The 21179-nt window shown below is 34.8% G+C and overlaps 1 protein-coding gene across 18 annotated transcripts in view; it reads right to left on the minus strand.

Annotated features, from left to right (window-relative positions):
* Positions 1–21179, minus strand: part of RIMS2 (regulating synaptic membrane exocytosis 2) — a gene marked incomplete at both ends in the record, with an annotated part of 444787 nt that overhangs the window by 146622 nt on the left and 276986 nt on the right. For all 18 annotated transcript variants that reach the window (XM_084219774.1, XM_084219771.1, XM_084219776.1 and 15 more), the window contains 2 exons: positions 8054–8170; positions 11377–11533. In XM_084219774.1, coding sequence (XP_084075900.1) covers positions 8054–8170; positions 11377–11533 — 274 coding nt within the window. The remainder of the gene's footprint in view (positions 1–8053; positions 8171–11376; positions 11534–21179) is intronic.

The raw sequence follows: 21179 nt of genomic DNA on the forward strand, positions 1-21179 counted from the left end.
GCTGACAAGTTTTCCTGGTAGTCTTTGAAAAATATATGACATCAATAAATACAATATATTTAACCATTATTTAAAAACCAGTATCTTAAACAAAACTAGGACTTCAGGCAGAACATGTGTTGCAGAACATGAATGTGCACAGAAATGCACATGCTATTTGCAAGTAGATTACTCACTGCCCATAAGAAGGAACACCCCAGACTGTTCACTTCACTTATTTGTACATGAATAACACCATCAGTTTGTGTTCTGCTTAGGATTTCAGTCCTTATAACTTTTCATATCTCCACCAAACTATGTTGATTGCCCAACTTCTGGTATCGAGTTTTGTTCTAAATCTTCTAGAAACTCAGAACTCCAGTGTCCTTACCAAGTTTTGAGATTTGAGATTTTTTTAATGGGAATTTCTGGCAGGAAGTTCAACCTCTTCCCTTTTTTCTTTTTTTTTTTTTTTTTTCTTTCAGTTCAGGATTTCAGAATCAGAGTATGATAGCATTTAGATGGCATTTAGATACAACCACTTGTACAATTTGATATGCAATAACTTGTAACAAGTTTAAAATAAGCTTCCTCATCACCCAGAACTTTGCCTGTCTATATACAGGAGTGGGGTTAGCTTGAGCTTATACTTGACCTGACCCTCTGGAATTACTGGCTATTCATACTTTTCCTTTTTTCTCAGAGCCCATGTTAACCATGCTATCTAACTTAACAGAATCATAGAATCACTATCAAAGATCATCAAACACAACCTTTGACTGAATACCAATGGGCCCACTAAACTATATTGTAAAGTTCCACTTCTACTTGTTTTTTGGGCACTTCCAGACATGATGACCCAGCCATTTCCCTGGAGAGTGTGTTCTAATGCATAGACTCTCCTCTCTTTCAGTGAAGAAATATTTCTTAATATCTAATCTGATTCAACATGCAGAGCAATATGTTTCACTGCCATCTTTCTTCTGAGCATCCAGCCAATACCACACTAGTTGATTACCATTAAATATATTACTATACATTTTTATATATTTAGCTTCAAATAAATTCTTTATGCTTTTATAAATATGTTAGCAACACCAAAAATGCCCATGACTTATTCTCAATGTCCAAAACGGAAACATACACCACATTTATTTGGCTAATCCCCAGTATAAACTGCTTAAAAACATAAAGGAAATGTATTATAATGCAGGAAAAATGTTAAGCTTTGCATTGCTTAAGTGCAAAAGAACTCCACTAATGTTCCAGATCTCCATCTCAACTAAATATATCATCTGAACTGTTAATAAAAATCATTACCCTATATGCAAATATACATGGGAATGCTCAGAAGACAATGGAGACATGGACAAAATTTAGATATGTCATATTTTCAATAAAACAAAAGAACTCCAGGATACTTTTTTTTTTTTTTTTGCAACCTTGATTTAGATTTCTAGCCTCTTATGACACATTCTTTACTTCCTACATTATAGTAGTTCATGGCACTAGTATGTAAAATTATCATATGGCAAAATGAACCTAGCCAGCATCCTCACAGATTTATGAAACATTACCTATTTTCTTATTGATAGAATAGACAGAAAATTTACAGCAACAATTAATTTTACTTAAAATAATGAACTCTAATAAGGCAGCATTATAGGTTTTGCAATGTGATCATCATTATAAACACACACACAACCATCTCCCCTTCCACACCATAGCAGGTGAAAAGTGATTTCCACTGTTCTGACAAGAAGATTCCAGGTACATAGGTAAACAGGATAGCTTTCCTTTTTTTAAAAGCGAACAGAAAATTACGTACAAATTTTCTGATCTTTCTCACCTATGTGTCCACTTTCTTACAAAAGTCATTGAACCATTAGGGTAAGGAATCAGTGATTCAGCAACTGATTAGATTGCCAAATTGGAAGTATTCAGTACCCAGGATCAGGCTTAGCATACCAGAAGAGTCTCAGAAGCATGCAAGCATGCTTGAAAACACTCACACACAGAGTACCCCACTTGAGCCTCATGGAATACCTTTCTGTTCTTCCTATGCAGCAAGGGGAGTTTAACCTGCTCTCTATTACTCGGGATATTTTATTTAACAATGAAGAAGAGGCATTTAGGAGAACATTTATTCCATTCAATTTTCACTCTCTGTGACCAGGTCCTAAAATTTGATTGACATTCCATCTTCACTACTACAATGGGCAGTAGACTCTCAAGTGTTTTTGTGGAAAGGCTAAAGTACTGTGTATTATTACACCCTTGTGCTTATTGGAATATCCATAAATAATTCTGAATGCAAAACAAGTCTTTGTGTTCCTTTCTGTTAGAACCTGCCTGAACGAAACTCAGTTGACACAAGAAATTTCTCTCATCCTATCACTGTGGATCTATTCCTATATTCAGCTTTTTTCAGTGTATTATCTGATTGCAATTAAAGCAATATGTTGTATCATTTGCAAAAGTATTATCCTCTATTTTTAGTAACACTCCTTTACATTTTTTCAACTGAAATAACAAATTAAATGCAGGAAAATTATAAAATTATTTAAATTGTTAAAAAATAATTTTTTACTGGTATGAATTTGCCTTTAACCAAATCCTCCCCAATTTCTCAAGTTACAATTTTCTGAAAAACTAGCAAGGTAATAAAATAGAAATTACCTTAATCAGACTGCAGAGTAAGAAACAGGTGGTTCTTGGGGTCAGCCAGTTGGGAATTTAGGGGGGAAAGAGCCATTGAAAGTGGTAGAAAAGAGAAAGCTGCCATATGCAATTTAGGGAAAGTACTGTGGGAAGGAAGGAAGTAAAAAATTGTGCTTGGGATCACATTGACTGTGAGGTTGAGCACAGAATTGTTCAAGGGAAAAGGAGCTGGGAATAATAAAGTGATGTGAATTCAGAGAAAAGGCACAGCTCTATGAGCAGCTAACTCATTTCAGCAATGGAAAGCTACTACTAAAACTAGTTACTTTTTCCAGGGTCCAGTTATACCTTTCTAAAAGATTATAGTCTCATCTGAACAAAGCAACAGTTAATGTTCTCTGTGGTAGAATGTTTTCCATGCTGCTTCCCAAACACCTGGCAAATCACACCAATGAACTAAGAGAACAAAATGAGAAGTCAAGCTCTTAACTCTCAGAAAATGTCAAATGCTGTTCAAGAATAAAGCACTGGTTATGTAATTTCTCCTGCTACATTTTATTGAATGCATTAATAGAATAGTTTTATTTAATAATTGGGGGTTTTAAGGAAAAAAACAGATTTTCTTTACTCATAAAGAAGTGTGTGTGTGCATTTTGTGCATTTTATTCTGAGGAATATATCTATGAGTCTTGGTAGTGGGGTTTTTTTAAAAAAAAATTGCCTCAAAGCTTGTTCTTTACCACCTTCCTACTCCGCCATCCCTGTTGGAGATAATCATCCTTCAGCAGACTCATGGAGGCACCAGGTGGGTGGTGCAGATAATTGTGCAATTAAACAGTGATTTGAAAGGAGAAAAAGAACTTCAAGACACACTGCAATTATTGAGATTCAAACTGATGCAAACATTTTATACCATAGCTATAAGCAAATTTTCAGCAATGCATTTCTTTTACTTTACTGGGCATTCGAAGAAACAAAGCAGTGACATTACATATCCCATGTGGGTACATTACCCACGTGATACACACAACTGAAACCTGAAAAAATTATCCCAGAATTCCCAAATAAAGATTCAGCAACCCTTTATAATATCTTTGTATTTTAATCTGCACTTAAATGATTTTACAGTAAAATTTAACTAAATTATAAATAAATGGCTATCTGGTTACATAATGTTCAGGTCTGTAATTAATAAAGACTGGAAAAAAAATCAGTTCTTTTCAGTGTTTTAATATGGAAAAATGTATCAAAAAATCTTTACCTAGTTTGACCTAATCTGGCATCTATTTAATATTTCTACCCACAGATAAAGCAACTGCACAGTTTAAGATGACCTTTAAAATGTAAAATTTGTGCTGCTCTTCCCCACCTTTAATTTTGCGTCAAAAAATAGAAGAAGATACCTACACTGTGTTTCAGCTAACATTTAGGAGGCTCATTGTAGTGAATTATTTTGGTCCTCACTGGTTTGACTATTGCAAATGCAATTGTTTGGCATGTATTTCAACATTCACTTCATGTTTAAAAAAAATCCAATCCACTTGCTTTCAACAGAATAAAAAAAAAAAAAGAAGTGTGTATTCAAATATGTGAAGGAAATCTCTCAGTAATAGGGTGTGATAGTCCTGCTAGTCCCAGCACATCCAGATAACATCTTTAAAGTGATTTTAAAATAATGGGCAACACTTCTCTAAATAACCATGCTTATGACTACCCTATTGGTTTAACAAAACAGGTTGCAACTTTTCTTCTTTCAAATGGAAAGTGTGCGATAGCTCTGATGAGCAAATAGTGGATAATTTCCCTTTTCTCTTGTTTTCTTGTGAGTGCCTCTCAGAAAACACTTTAGGAGCTTTCTCATACATTTCTCCTGCAGCACTATTTGAGTTAGGCATTCTCAGAATGCTCTGGTTTAACATACCTATGCTAAATTCACCACTAGGAATGTTATTCCTCAGGGAGAACCCACCTCGGATATCAAATACAGTTAAATTAATAGTTGCTAAATAACATCTAAGTTTGTTGAAGTTGTGGGCCTGAGTACAGTTTTCTCACACTGTCTTGGTATTTGTTATTAACTGTTGATATACCTTTCAGAAAGAAACACACAGATATAGTTTGGTGGTTTTGTTGTTGTTTGTTTTCTTTCTTTCTGGAACTATGCTAAGATTCTCACAATTTTCCCCTAATTAACCTAATTATATTGATTGTTTAAATATAAAACTGTGAGGTTACATCCAAATGTTTCCAAAATTTTCTCAATAGTTTCTATAGTTTGATTAGTTTCAGTTTCTCAAGTGAGGTAAAACCAGTTTTAGAAAATTTATCTAAACCTGTCAAAATGACATTTATGAGGTTATCCCATTACAGATAAATGTTCTTATGGAACTTGGGTCCATATTAGGTCATAAGCATTCATATTTCTTTACATTACAAAGCTTGGCTATTTCATAAGAGCGTGAGTACCCACAAAAAACCCTCACATTTTGATGACAATTAACTAGCAGACCTATTTAAATATACAGGTAAAAAGTTGACATGCTTTCTCAATTTGATTTAGCAGTATACACAGTGCAATTTCAACTTTTGTTAATATAGCAACAGATACAAATCTAAACTGTTAATTTACTCTTATGTTTTACAAAAATAAGTATATTATATGGCCATATTTTACATAATTAAGGATTTGGTGTTTGAAATTAAAATTAACTCCAAATGTGTCTTTCAGGGTTTTTAAAAATAATTTTAGTTTCTATTCTAACTATGCATTCAGTTTTGAAGGAATGTTTCATTGCCATTAGACTTGAGGTCATTAGACTTTTTTATATGTGGTTTCAACTTACTCCTCAGTGCAATATACCTTAGAGAATTTAATGCTCAATTATCTAGAAAAGGAAGGAAAGAATTTTCTTACTCCTATTCTCAGTCCCACTTTAACTTAGCAACTGAGCATGTCTATAAGATGGTACTATTTCAAAATCCCCATTTTGCAAGCAGCTTCAAAAGCTGATTCATGGAAACAAGAAGCCATCAGAGCTGTGGGAAGGAAATATGTGATTTGTTTTCAGAGCCAAGTGTGGATAACATGTAGAGAGATTACAAACCTATATGAAAATGCAGTTCAACTTCCCCCAACTGCCTGCAGTTCTAGAAGTTTTCAGGAGCAATACTATCAAAGAGCTACTTTAGGGATACCATTGGGTTTTTATTGTATAGCAGAGACAGTATCATAAATACTCATAAAAAAATTAAATCTAATAATTTTTCCATGCATAAAATCACTGGCAAATTAACAAGGAATATAAAAAATATATAAATATTCGGAAATAGTATTTTCCTGTTCAGAGACTGCATGTTGCAGTAGAGGCATAACTAGTCAATAACTTGCTTGCACAGGCAACCACTCACCATGTGCAAAGAGGGGAATGTCTCTGCGTGTTTTGGAAAACACAGAAAATGTATAAAACCATGTCCAGAGATTCAGAGCACGCCTCTCAAGCAAACACCTATTAATCTAGAATGGTCGTGAAAATTTGATAATCTCATCTCCAACAAACTTCTGACATTGTTTTTCTGGCATGTTCTAAAAAACTCAGTTATTTTTCTCTAAATCAAGTCAGTCCAAGAGGGATTATTTGACTGAAGGGATGGAAAAACATTGTGGTGACAAACTTCAGGCAACCTTTCACAGCTCTGTATTTATCTGGGAGGCAGCAAATGAACTTGCACAGTGAGCAAATGCAGAGCATTCCATAAGGCATACTCAGGCTGTAGGGATGAGTTTAGATTCTGTTTCAAGGATGACTGGTCTAAAAATCAACATCACATTGTATCCCAAAAGCATTCTGTAATCATCTTTTAAGGAAATAGCTCAGAATCTTCAAGTTATTGTCTTCTATATGAAAATCATATTCTAATGAACAAAGTGAATAGGGTTTTTTTTCCATAATTTAAACAGAAATATTAAATAGTTTCATGCAAAACAAAGATTGACTTATGATCTACCATACTTGAGATGAATACAGTTCCTATTCTAGAAGATAAACACTTCCCCATTTTTTCATTAGCTTTATTTTTGCCCATTTGACTTTTTTATTCACCAAATTAAATTACAAATCACTTTGACAAGATTTGGGTTTTAATTCCTTTTGATACTTATTTTTGTAACATGTCTTTGGGAAAAATTAATTATTATTTTTATCTTCTGAAATTTAAATATTATAACATTTTGAAAAGTATTGTCTTGCATTCCATACTATCATTGATGATCACATTACTCTAGGAAACATGGTCTCTTAAGAAATATTTATCTTTTCTGTTCAATATTGCTGACAAATGGCCGCTGATTTCTCAAATTCTTTGTATTACTGTTGGAAACCCCAAAGAGGTGTTTTGATGTCACTTGAAGAATAACCTGTGATAGCTATCTGCAAAAGCATTAAATTCAAATGATAGTCCTATATTCCTCAGGATTACCCAACATATCTGTATTACTCCTTGATATATGCAATTATAAAATAAGACAAAAACTAGCATTATGCCTCTCATTATATAGTGCAGGAATTTTAACTTGGTGTAAAACAGGTGAAATATTTTTTAAATTAAAGATAATAAATGCTTTCTGTTTTGATTTTCTACCTGAAGACAATGAAGTGGAAAGACCAATAATTTTTTTAATGTAAGAAAGTCATTGCCACAATTAATTCAGCTAAATTAACTACATTGTTCAATTATTGCTGCAATTCTTTTTTACATCATTAAAATTCATAGAGGTTGCTAAAACTCTGCTAACTGTTTGAGAAGTTCCATTAGGCAAAACAATATTCATAGTCAGATGTGCTTCTAAACACAAAGACTCTGATTTCATACATGCTGTCCTAATAATTTTTTCTTTTCTTTTTTACCAAGTGTCTCAGAAGGTTGAGCAAAGACAAAACTAGAACACAGTACTAGAATATACTTTTGTTACATGTGTGAACTGCACGGTATCCAAAGGGAGCGTTACATTAATACTGAGCTGAAATTATCTATTTTTATATCTCTTTATTCAGCAGCAAAAACAATCAAGTCTATTGGATTTTTTTAAAAAATATTTGGTACTTAAAGAATTCACTGTATAACACACAAAACCAAAATATTTTTATTAAAAAGGACAACTATTCAGCTACTATATTATACATTTTCTCACAGATTTTTTCAGATTTCCTCCTGGCCAACACACACTCACTGGACTGTTTTGTCAGCCTTACATGCACTGATATTTTGTAATGTATGTCATGCGACCAATGGATAAAGGAGAAATGCTACTCTCTGGGATTAGGCATGTAATTTATTTTAGCAGGCTAGCATGCTGCAGTTACTCACATTGATGCCTGTAGGCTACAGCTGGTCCTAATTGCAGTCAGGTACTTACCTCTCTCTGTCTGGGGAGTAGTGGTCGTCTACAGCTCGGTGTCTGTCCATGCGGTTCAGGGTGTTGTAATGCGCAGGGGTGGATCGAGTCCCTCGCAGTCCCTGATCCACATTCCGACTAGGGACAAAAGATACCCGATCCTGAGTTTTGTCTGGATGACATCCTCTCACTGTACAAACAATTATCAGCAATCATGCTGGTAACAAGATCTGTTAGCTGACCAGACTTTTCTATGTATTTAAAGTAAAATAATTTTAAATCCTAAAGTAAAAATAAAAATTTCTATTTTAGAAAATGGTGCCAAGTCCATGATAGGGATAGAGCTCTCTTTTTTTGTTCCAGTGTGCTTCTTCTAGATTTAAGAGGAAAGCTTTTTTAGTTCCTTCATTAAAAATGTTAATCCTGCACAACATTTCATTAGTCTTTCCAGACTTCAAGCAAAAATTCATTTCTGATGGAAATATACACTGTAAATAATTTTTCATGAGTTCTTGATTTTGGCTTTACTATAAAGATGTAAACTGTAGCAAGACACAATGGGAACTTGTGGCTGTTACAGTAGAGTACAGCCTGCTGAAGACATGGTCATCTGAATTTAAAAATAGCTGCTTGTTTTGCCCTGGAAAAATTACTCTGCAATCTCACTAGCAGAAAATCTGAAAAAACCCATAACCATTTAATTAGCTCTAAGTGGTACCCATAGTACAGGCCTGGTTAGAGAGCACCAATCACCTGTACTAATTGAGACCAAAGCTTTGCCTATGGATTGTTTTGCTCAGTTTATCTATCAATACCTACTGACAAACACTTTACTTATTGTGCTCTGTAAAACAAATCCACAAGAATAGGAAAATAGGAGACAATGCTTAACTTTAATAATTATTGGTTAATGAAAACATAATTGGTTTGTATCCTTTTGAAAGTAACACATTGGATGCTTCCCTTCACACAAGCTCAAGACCAATAAATTCTTCTGTCTCCTATCCTTTACTGTAATCTGCTCTAGTGTGAGCCTCAGTTTCCTTTATTTATTTTGGTTTTGTATTGCTCAGTTCCCCTTTCCTTTCTTGTCAGTTTGTCTGCCCTTTTGGTACCTGTCATATTTACCCTTTGTCATTTACCACTTTCTGACTAGTGTTAACTTGTACATGTATCCTTCACTGCTGCTGCCATGACATTATTTATTTCTGCATATAAGTGCAATAAAGATGTTGCATTATGCATAAATTTTTGCCTTCAGCCCTACCTCATTTGTCATAAAGTATTTTCCACTCTGGCATTCATTAATCCAAATATTTGGTTTATTCTGGCTAGTAAAGAGCAGCAAGAACAGTAAAAATATCTTGTCAGCTACAATGCAGTGGGCCTTTGGTGGAGTTTATTAAAAAACTAAGTAGGATTGAGGACTGCAAAATGGTTTCTAAGAAATAACAGCAACTTCTATGGCCCAAAACCTCCTGCCTGCAGAGGTGTCAGCAATGGGAAATGTCTGGGCATGCAGAATGCTCACTGCAGTTAGGACATCTATAGAGCAGCACATGTGTAACAAATTCACCTGAACAGGGTGCAAAATGTGACTGATAATTCTTAGAGATTTCCTCAGTAGACCTCCATTTTCAAAGATATTTCTGTAACCCATAGCTTATACTTCTCTTCTGCAAATCCTCAAACTCTTACAACCCAATTTTCTGAGTTCCACAAGTCCTCAAAGAACTTGTTTGGTGTGTGGGCAGGGAAATATTACTCAAATAATTCATTTTATTCTGACATTGTAGGAAACAGCCGCAATAAATTCAAAACTATATTTAAAAATTTAGCTTTAGGAAAGTTAAAAAGCAAGAGATTTTGAACACCTAAAGAAATCCAAGACTACAAGAAAATGAAAAGTAGTTTTTTCAATGGTGTTAAACAAATGTTAGCCACCACCTTGGGTAAAAGTTCTGCCAAAAATGCACACAGCATGCATACAGACAGAAAAACACAAAAACACAAACACACACACAAAGAGATTTTGCTCACATTTATGTCTATATCCAAGACAAATGACCTCTGGAGATTTAGCATAGGCAATTACTTCGGCTAAAATCAGTAAATTAAAAATCAGAATAGGCCCCTTTGTGTCTACCACTTATGTCTCAATTCAAGTCAGGCTGACTTGGTTTTAGATGGGTTTAGATTTCAGGTAGAAACACACAGTTTCTGTCTCTTAGCTGCATGAAATGATGGGGGATAATTTGATATCCTAATATCTCACTAATGCAAAAGGATATCATATAGGCTACATCCAGTAGAGGAAATGGTAAGTAAAAACATAAGTAAGATATTATCAAGTCAAGAGAATTTTAACTTAACAAAAAGAACAAAGATAACAGAAAGGAAAACAGAACACAAGAGAATCAGGATGCCTGAAAGAAAGGGAGACAAACATGGACCTGCCAGGAAATATTGGGTGACAGAACTTCAGTATCAAAGAGGAATTGTGAACATTATGGGCAAAAGAGAAAACTTCCACTTTGATTTCAACTGAATTACATCATTGGGAAACCTACCCATACATAGCAACAAAAGGGCTGGAAAACACGTTTCATTCCCATTTACATCCATCCTTCTGCTTCCTTTCTCTTAAGAAAGCTTATTCTGCAGAGTATTACATCAATTATTACATGTTTTCCAAAAGTAGTAGCCTTTGGAAGAAATTTCCTGGTCTAATTTTCTCAAGATAAATACTTATCAGAGATGTCCCAAGATCAGGAGTTGATATCTTTCACTATAAAATTGTACGTCTGTCAGTTTATTCTTGATGATTTAGAAGTATGAAAGAAATAGTAGAAAGGAAGCTACTCTGGGCAGCAAAGGAGGCTCCCCAGAATCTTAATTCTATAGAAATAAAAGGGTTGAAAACATCCACTGTCATATGAATGCTAAGGAAATACCTAATTATCACATACTATAAAACATGGCACCTGTAAATAGCTCTAAGAAATAAACACGTGGAGAGTTATTTTTCTTTCCTTGGAATAAACTGTACTGAATTTTGATGAAAAACGAGATATAAATAGGCAGAAGTACGATACAATTATGTAATCATATAATAAAAATAATAAGTAATATAGTAATAATAAACCATAAATAACATAGAATTATATATAAATTAGGCACATCACTATAATGTAAAAAAAAAAAAAAACATTATTGGCTTTACGTAATTTTTACGTAATTTTGCAATTCGTTGTCATTTTGAAAGTCTGGAGAATATTTCCAGCGCTGGTCCAAGATCAGTACCAGTTAAGTTTATTTCAGTGCACAGTTGAACAAGAGTTTACCTTTGAGGGGGAGGGACACTGGGAGACCACGATCTAGTCCGTCCTATACTATCTCCGCGGTGAGGGGACCCTGATCGAGAACAATGATTAGATGACATTACTTGCTCTGGCACTGACAGGGTTGAACTTTGAAGATCTCTCCCGTTATGTCGGTAATCTAAAAAGAAATGCAGATATTCAGTGAATCTGAAGTTGCACTTTTCAGCTTCCTGCCATGTCTGTAGTAATGAGTTTCTCAGTAAAAAATGGGATTTGATCAAGAATGTTATCGTGTGTTCTTGGGTTTTATAGTACAGCATACATACGTAAAGTTGGCTCCTGTTGTTGTGCTTTATTCAAGTACAATTACAGTTCCTATAGTCATATTTCAGAAATATAGAAATTAATACCATGCACCAAACTTGGGACTTACCATTTATGGGTAATACGATGTATTAATAATAAAACAAATTAAAATTATTTTTCCTTAGAATAAAAAAGCTAATTATTGCATTTTTAATTAAAATTATATTGCAAATATTGTGTATAATGTTTTTCAAATCGGAATGTCCATAATTAAAAATTAATCCAAAATTTAGTTTACAAATTTGGGATAGGATGCTACTATGGAGTTAAATAATGAGACTGGGTTCAAGAAAGATTTGTGTTTCAGAAATAATTAAGGTAACAATGACTCAATGACATCACATTTCACCCACAATTCTGAATTAAAAAACACTTTTCCTTCACAAATAGCAAGCACCCTGGCCTAATCTTGAATAAGCCTAACAGAAGGCATAAATTGTCTAAGCAAAAGCCTCCAAGTTACGCTGGCCTAAAAGGCTACCACTTGGACATTTACACAGGTTTTTAATAAATATGTTTTTTAAAAGCTGGATGTGTTAAAAGTGATGGTCTTCATGTAATTGAAAAAGTTGAATTCACTGTCCCATGGTGTAATACTCTCTGTGGAAAAAAAAATGCTAGATATACAGAAATTTCCACTAAGTTTCCCCAAATTTTGTGGTGATGAAATAAAAACATAATGATAAGAAACTGAAGATTTGCAACTGTTAACCTGATTATAATGCTTAGCGGGAATAGGTCTTCAGAGAGTTCCTGGTGGCTATGACAACTGATATAACTGATTTCTTTTTTCCAAAGACAGAAACCAAGAAAAGAATACTTAGAGAGATCCACCCAGCACCGGAAAAATTCTGGCTCATGCAACTGTTATACTTTTCCCATGAGAATCTTCCAAGAGTAGAATAATCTTCTGCTCATGATTTTCTTATTTTTCTTCCTGGAAAATGTTCATTAGGACCTAAACAAAACCTTATTAATTCATTCCACTTTATGGTTCCAAGTATGTTCAATACTTTCAACTGAGTACTCATATTTACTATATAGCTTTATAACCAAGGATATATATAAACAATCCCAATTCATAAATAATTTCTTCCTTCTATGTTTAGGTGTAAACTTCTTTGTGTGTATCTGGTATACATACATAAAGGGGGGGAAAAAAGCACGTCACCATTACATTCCACCAATATAATGATGCTGTAGTCTCTCCTCACTACACCACTGTCAAATCATGTTATGTGTGTCCTCAGCTAAGAGACAGTAATGAAATACAGACTTTTATCCCATATATGAATTTAGTATTATAAGCACTGTTAAAACATATAGGGGCCAGTGCAACATAATTCTGAGATCACCAAAGGCAAGACAAGGGAAATTTTATCTGTGTTTGAAACAGGGTATTATTCACTCACTACTAAAATGTAGGAGATAAATAATATTTTTGCAAATCAGCCTGGAAATCAATACACTCTGCAAATCTGCAACTCTTTAACCAGAAGTAAAAGAGCTAAAGTAACAGCAATGGAGACCCATCCTGCAGCAGGCTCCTGGCAGGACCTGTGGAGAGAGGAGCCCCCCTGGAGCAGGGGTGCTGGCAGGACTTGTGACCCAGCCTGGAGCAGTTTGAGGGGCTGCACCCTCTGGGAAGGACTCAGGCTGGAGCAGTTTGGGAAGAACTGCAGCCCGTGGGATGAACTGACATTGGAGAGGCTCACGAAGGACTGTGTCCCATGAGAGGGACCTCACTCTGGAGCAGAGGGATAGACTGAAGAGTTCTCCCCTGAGGAGGAAGGAGCAGCAGAGACAAGGTGTGATGAAGTGACTGCAGCCCCCATTCCCAAATCCCTGTGCAGCTGGGAGGGAGGAGGTAGAGAACCAGGGGTGTAGTTGAGACCAAAGAGAAGGAAGGGATGGGGGCAAGCTTCAGAATTTCAGGGGGTTACTTTCTCGTTATCCTACTCTGATTTTATTTGCCATAAAATAATTTCTCTAGTTGCCTGTTTTGCCCATGACCATAATGGGGAGTGATCTCTTCCTGTCCTTATCTCCACCCACAAGTCTTCTGTTATATTTCCTCTCCCGTTTCCAGCTCTTGAGGGCACTGATGGAGCAGTTTTGGCAGGCACTTGGCACCAAGCCAGGGTCAATCCACCACACATAAATGAGCAGCAAGTTATCATAAACTTCTAGATATTGAAATAAAAAAACATTATTTACAGTACAAGAACAGAGAGAAATATTGTCTTATTATCCTAACAATGCATATCTATTGACAGAAAAGATAGAGATAGGTCTTTGTATTCTGCATACACAAGGAGAGTTTGTTGCATTTGGAGATGGAAAACAATGTAGAGTAGCAACATGAAGAAATAGGTAAATCCTTTGAAAAAAATCAGCAGTTTACATAATATTTGGTATGTACAGACATCAAAGTATGAGGGGAATGAGCAATATTGTAAGATTTTCTAGGTGAATAAACATAATGAAAGGCAATGTAATCAATTAAGAGAACAAAAACAAAAACCTCCTATAAAATTCTAAAAAATGCTAAAAGAGTCTAAAAAATTCCTAGAAGTGAGAACAAGTAAATCAAAATTATTGAGCTTATTAAATCAGCGCACAGTAACAAATTCATTACTTTGGAACAAAAAGCCTCTTCTAGCTCTAATTTGTTATTGTAGTTGACCAAATGGGCAGTATTGTGGCAATAAATCAAAATATATGACTTTGTAATTAATTGTCAAGTCTAATCCTGATCAAATATGTGCTTTACATTAATTTTGAGGTAGTCATGCAGTGCTTCCTCGTAACTAACACTGGTACTGCTTCCTTATAACAATAACAAAGGCAGAAACAATCAGCATTCCTAGCAATTTTGCTAAATTTTGATAAATTTTTGCTACATTATTGGAAGAAAACTAGAGGTGTTTAGCTGTGATCAAATAAATAGATTAATGTTGTCTAATAATATTGTTGCCAAAAAAACCCCTGACACTTATAATCCATTTACCTAAACCAAAAATAATTATATTTACAAACTCTTTCTCTAACAGGCCACGCATTGAAAAGCAACTGTTTGAGTAAGACAACCCACTAACATGTGTTATTGAGGTAATTTCAGTTATCCTTCAGTTTGGTAGAGTTAATGTAGCTCTGATTTAACTGCCTCTACTGTAGGTATAATTTAACTACCCATTTCAAAAACTATTACACGTCCTGGAAATAAGGTTAGAGAAGTTAAGTAGAAAACATTTTCTTGTGAAAAGAAATTATAGACAGAAAAGACAGGTCATAAGGGCAGCTTGACCAATGAGTTGCTATTGAGCAAAGCAGATATTTATAGCAGTAGCAAAAATAGGATAAACATTATCCTGCTTGCAGCTATAAATATTGAGTCATTACCATAGAATCAAAAGCTCTATAACTATGGCAAGCCTCTTAAATCAACATAGAGAGTACACAGAACCTGATAATCACTGTAGACATAATCAGTGGTAAACAACTGTGAGCTGCAGACACCTAAAAGACAGACACATGACAAAGATAACTGCAATGCCACCACCTTCTTCTGTCATGGGAAGGTTTCATTAAAAACTGATACATGTGAAAAGAGGGATTTTAGAAAGCACACTAAATATAGCTTCTTCAGACCTGAAGTTTTAGTTTTATCTCATTTAAGAGAGAATATTAATATATTTGACTTAAAATTTTTATTAATCCACACAGTATAGCTGTACTGTGCTAATATTATGCTATGCAGGGTACATGTTCAGTAAATACTGATGATTGAATTGTTTTTAAATTATGAATCTGTCAGGTCCAAAACTGCAGAAAATCACAAACTTCCAAATATTAGGTTCACATCAACAGCCCTAAAATAGGCCTAAAAAGAATTAACTGAAGTGTACTAATGAAGATTTTAATTTAGATGCCTTGCTGCTTGATTTACTTGAAAGAAACTCTTAGTATGAAAATTGTTCTAGAAAGGCAGTGCTAGAATGGCTGCTCATCACAGGCAATGTAATTGACTTGCTTCTGACACTGATGTTAAGTGGCGTTTTCTCCACTTTAACATCTGTATTTGATTGAAGCATCAAGCTTTCAGATATTTAACTTTTTAATACTCACAGTGGTTGGGCTTTGAACAAGCACTAATTAAAAACAATTATATAATCAAATTGCCAGAAATGCTTAACATACCAACATTTCACATATGGGCACTTTAGAGAGAGTTCAGTTGTTTCATACAAATGTGCTCAGCTTCTGGGGTGATTTGCACATCTAAATGAAGATTTTAGATGTCCTCTAAAAAAATTGCTGACAGTCACCGATCAAATAAATTGAATTATTGATATCTGAATACTTTATGAGTTGAAGATACATTATGGATTGCTTTGGGGAATTTTTTTGTATTAAATATGATTCTGCAAACATGGGAAGGATGAATGTACAGTGAAAGGAATCAGCAAACATTACAGTAGGAACAACTGGTTACTTGCTGCATGGCAACTCAGTTCCTCACAAGTATATTTAGCTCTAGAGCACTAATTGTATTTATGGGCCCATTACACTTGAGACAATTCTTTCTTATGGAAAAGTATTCCCACACAGTAACCAGAGCTTGCTGAGTTTTCAGTGCTGGTCCTATACCCAGCATGGCACACAAAGCCTGGGGGGAAAAAACCCCAAACCACCACAGGTACTATAAAGATGTTTCTTCTTAGTTAAGCACTCATCCTTGTGTATTTGCATCTGTCCAGCAAGTCCCTCAAATTAGCCTCCTCTTCACACTGCTGATTGGAATTTATCAGTATTTCTTGCCACATTTCCTTTTTAGAAGTGCTCCTCTAACTTACCACCATTGTATCTCACCCCAATGAGTGCCCCCCTTATGTGAGAAGTATCCACTAAGAGCATCTCAGACAAGAATGCAACTTCATTGCAATTTTCATTGCCTGTTAATGTCTTTGTCACTCCACAGATATATGACTATGGTAAAATATAAACTAACACACCAAGTTCATATTTCCTTAACTTTCCTCAAAGAGAGTGCTATTAATAATTAGTAATTACCTGAAAATAAAACTTGAATCTAGTTACATCTTTACTTTCAAAGGGAAGTAATATAGATTATATTTAAAAAGAGTTTTGACTAGTTTTGACTATTTTAAAGAAAAGCATTGAGAGAATTTGGATGTTGGAAGAGAAAGATGATTTGTCAGCTGAGGAAATGATACTGAAGGATTTCTTTCTTTTTTAAATAATAAAAGTATTACATTCAAAATTTAAATAAGAGAACAAACATGTAAAATGGAAAGTATATATTAAGTATATATTAAGTATATATAAATTATAATACTGTGTAAAGAGCTTAAGGCAAAAAGTTGTAAATAATATATAAATTATTTGTTTGATAGAAAGGAAAATGGTTAAAGAACCATTGATCCAGGCAGTTAGCATAAGGACTATTTAACATGGCTTGAATTTCAGTTTGGAAGTGGGATTTTTATGATACACAGACTGACATTTTTAAATCAAGAGAGAGCCCAGAAAGAACAGATTTTAGAGCAGGGCACTTGGTATCAACATACAATAAAATAAAAACCATGTCAGTGTTTACATCTGAAGTTACTGGGCTTTTGGGTCACTACAGGCTCCCATTTAGGGCTAGCCAGTAATCTGGTAATACAATGAAATCTGTATTTTAGTAGGTATAGAAGTAATCCACTCAATGTGCTAATGCTGTAAGATATCTTTCTATAGGCAGTGGTAAAATCTAGTTGATTTTAATCTGTAACCAAAGTGTGTTTTCTGCATCTGCTTTGAGAAGCAATCATCCACAGGATTCAGGAATAGAAATTCAGCCCACGTTATCAGCAAATAGAGAAAAAGACATTTCCTCTGCAACAAAGGCTGCATGCAACATGACAGTGAAAATATTATTTTGAACAAAAGATTCCTCAGGTGTGTTGAGAGGTAAACCAAAAATGGATAATTTCTTTTCATTCTTCTTCAAACACAGAAATATTTTTGAAGGTTCAGTAACAACTTCTGTGCTGATGGTTACTATTTTTTCCTAATTTTCATGGACTCAACTATCTGAATAAATATCTTCTTTGTATTCTTATTTCCTCCTGAAACATGCAGCTATCTTCTGCATAATGATAAAACGTATCACTATAAATCTTTTTCTTCTCACAGCTGGAGACTGCATTCTTTTACTCAAAAAAGCTTTTCTCTATAGGGACTTGTAATGCAGTCTATGCAGAATTCACTGCCTTACATTCTTCCATGATTCATTTGTTGTTTCTTTTCAACACATATTCTTTTCATAACACATAATCTGCTGTAACACAGATGAGATATTGGTGTAGAGCTGAATTTTAAACATTATTATCTTTCTTAATATTTTAGTGCTACAAAAACAATAGGTGAGAATTTTATGGTTAAATGGTCTTGACAATACATGTCTCTGTTCATAAAGTCAGACTCAGTAGGCTGCTTGTATTCCCTAGGTTCAACAGACATTAGAAAGGCTCTAGGAAGAAAACTATTTAGAAATTCTAGTCCATATTCCTTGAATTTGTTAACTGCAATGCATGCTTAACTTTGGACACTAGAAAGAAAAAAAAAAACACCAAAAAACCAACCTGCCTTTCACTGAGTTGTATTTATTGTTATAATATAAATGATGTTTTGTAAACCTTTCTGGCATTTAAAAAAAATCAATATAACAATACTGTATAGCCGTTATCAAAAATGACATATGAGCATTCTAAAGGGCAGGTGTAGATGCTGATGTACTCCCACACAGAACTGCTGGTGACAGACAACTTTGAGGGCCAAGGCTTATTGCTCAGGACAGCAAAATAAATGCTTAAAATTGTTTGAGAGCTATGTATAACCAATCTAGAGACATAACCAGAGTGCTGCTCATTCCACTATCCCATGGTAAGATTAATGCTAGCAAAGATGAAATATTAATAGACACTCTAATCTAGTGTTTTCCAAGATGAATATACATTATATTTGAAGAGAGCTATTTTAGAATCTAGTAAAAATTTGCTTTTTAAATATGTAATATGCTATAACTCTTTATGACAATTGCTGTTGGAGAATACATGTAGCCAGAAAAAAAGTCACTAAAGTTTTTCAGTCTGTTTACGACTATTTTTTAAAAGGCCTTTCCTGTTGACAGAAACAACAGACTGAAGTTTATTACATTTGTCTAATCAGGCTAGGATCCAAGCCACAAGAAGTGATAGATTTGGTACATAATTCCTCCAAGAGGTCATAAAATCACAGAATAATTTGAATTGGAAGGAAACTTTAAAGGACATCTAGTCAACCATTATGAATAGAAGTAAATTGAAGAGGAGCAAAGAGACAGTTTTTATTCTTCTTAAAGGTTTCTGGAGTTTAGTTCATAGGTGTGATACTAGGAATTAATTTTATGGAAAGGATCACTGAGAGTACTCGAAAGATGTTGGCAAGCTTGCTTCATGTAATGCACTATTTATATAGCAGACAGAAGAAGAACAAAGTGTCATGTTAAATAAAACCTGAAAATACAAAATGAAAGAACTGGGGTAAGTAAGAAAGAAAGAAAACAAGGAGAGACAAATGGTTTCGTGCAAACAGTGCATATATTTAAACGAAGACTGTGATTAGTCTACAAACAAATAAAGGAACTTTAAACGACTGAGGGAATGATAAGGAGAGTGGATGGTAAGACAAGACAAGACTAAACAAGAAGACTTACAAACATAGAGGCAGCTGCACGAAAAAAGTAAGGCACTAAACTAATATTTCAAAACCTAAAAACCATCAAATTTTCCTACCCATACAGCCAGGCTGAGTTAAAATGCAACTACGGTGTAGAATTGTTCAGCAAAAATTCATTAGCTTAAATATCCTAAAAAACTAAAGGTATGTCAGAAACTCAGGTAAGGGAAGTAGACTCATTCATTGAACTGTTAAGACCATAATTTTACAAGTTATCAAAAGATAAGCTTATTGAATCAAAGCTGTAAATCTAGGTGTTTCATAAGAATCCTGCTGATGTTCAAGCACCTGGTAAAAAAAATCTGCAAAACTTGGTACCTATTTCCAGACAGGAAAAAAATTTCACTTTTCAAAATGATGCTGTACTGGACACTCTAGAAATATAGCCATTAAATCCAGTTATTTCCTACCTTTATTTTTAAGCTCCTAAATTAGATCAATACATTTTTAATTTAACTGACCCACAGTAATATGAATGCCCTTATTTTTGGAAGGACAGGCAATTTGAATGCCTTAGAGACTACTAATTACAGACAGAAAGTTCATCAAAGACTGAAAGTACAGTAAATAGGAACAAAGGGCTTCTGAGGATGGCTGCCTCTTTGGTTCCAGTACTTCACACCACTCTGGCTATCTATCCTTCCTGTGTTCTGATGGTAATAAAGCAAACAGGGAGGGGGAATATAAAAATGCTGTAAATTTTCCTTAATAGTTTTCTAATTAAGGTAATAATCTGAAAAATTAGCCTGTTACTGTTTGAAGATAAATGTTTTAAGGAACACAGAAACTTTAGTGGTTTTGCAGCCTAGTGTTCTTTCTTTTATCTGGTATAATTCCTGGAACCTTAGCACAAATATGACTTGCCCTGTTTATATCATAAAGTCTGTAAAATTTTATCAGTTTATAGAAAGGGCTTTTTCATAAAATTTAAAAGTAGTTTATTATTAAAAAAAAAGAAAGAAAAAGTTATCTCCTTATCTTAGCAAATGCAAGACCCATAGCATGGAATAGTAACATACCAGGGTCAAAACATAAGCACAGCCTATGAGCTAACCATGAAAAAGCTGGAAATAAAAGCATGACGATGTAGACAAAACAGAAATGCATCTGAGCTCAGACTGGTAACAGATTTTAAAACAGGACCAGGCCAACTCAAATAATTAGATAGTTCACTAAATGTCTGGATTGATCAATGCTTGGCTTCACACCATCTCGCAATATTAAGGACTCCCTACCTCACCTCTTTTTATTCCCTCTTAGTTCCAAGGTGAGCTGCACTCCTCTCATTCCCCTTTCCTGTCTCCCCCTCCCTAGCCTCCAGCAGAAGGTCCTGTAGCCCATATGCTGATGGGTGGCTTTGACTGACCTGAGCGGATCACTCCCACAGCTGCTGTGGAGAGCAGACAGATTATACTGCTCAGCCTTTCCCAAACCCCACTGTCTGACCCTGGAGCTGGACCTCACCCAAGAGAACCAGAAACTGTCTAGCACAGAAAGCTCTGTGTGTTAAAATCTCTCAACAGCAGCAGGGTAACAGAACACGCACTGAGAGGAACACCCCACTCTGTGCTGAGAGCAGGAGCCCTCAGCACTGCTTACAGGTGGCACATCTGCCTCCTTTGGACTGGATACTGGGAAAAACCTTCCTGAAAGAGTTATCCAGCAATGGAACA

This window comes from Fringilla coelebs (assembly GCF_963513975.1).
Source record: "Fringilla coelebs genome assembly, chromosome: 1".
NCBI classification, from domain to species: domain Eukaryota; kingdom Metazoa; phylum Chordata; class Aves; order Passeriformes; family Fringillidae; genus Fringilla; species Fringilla coelebs.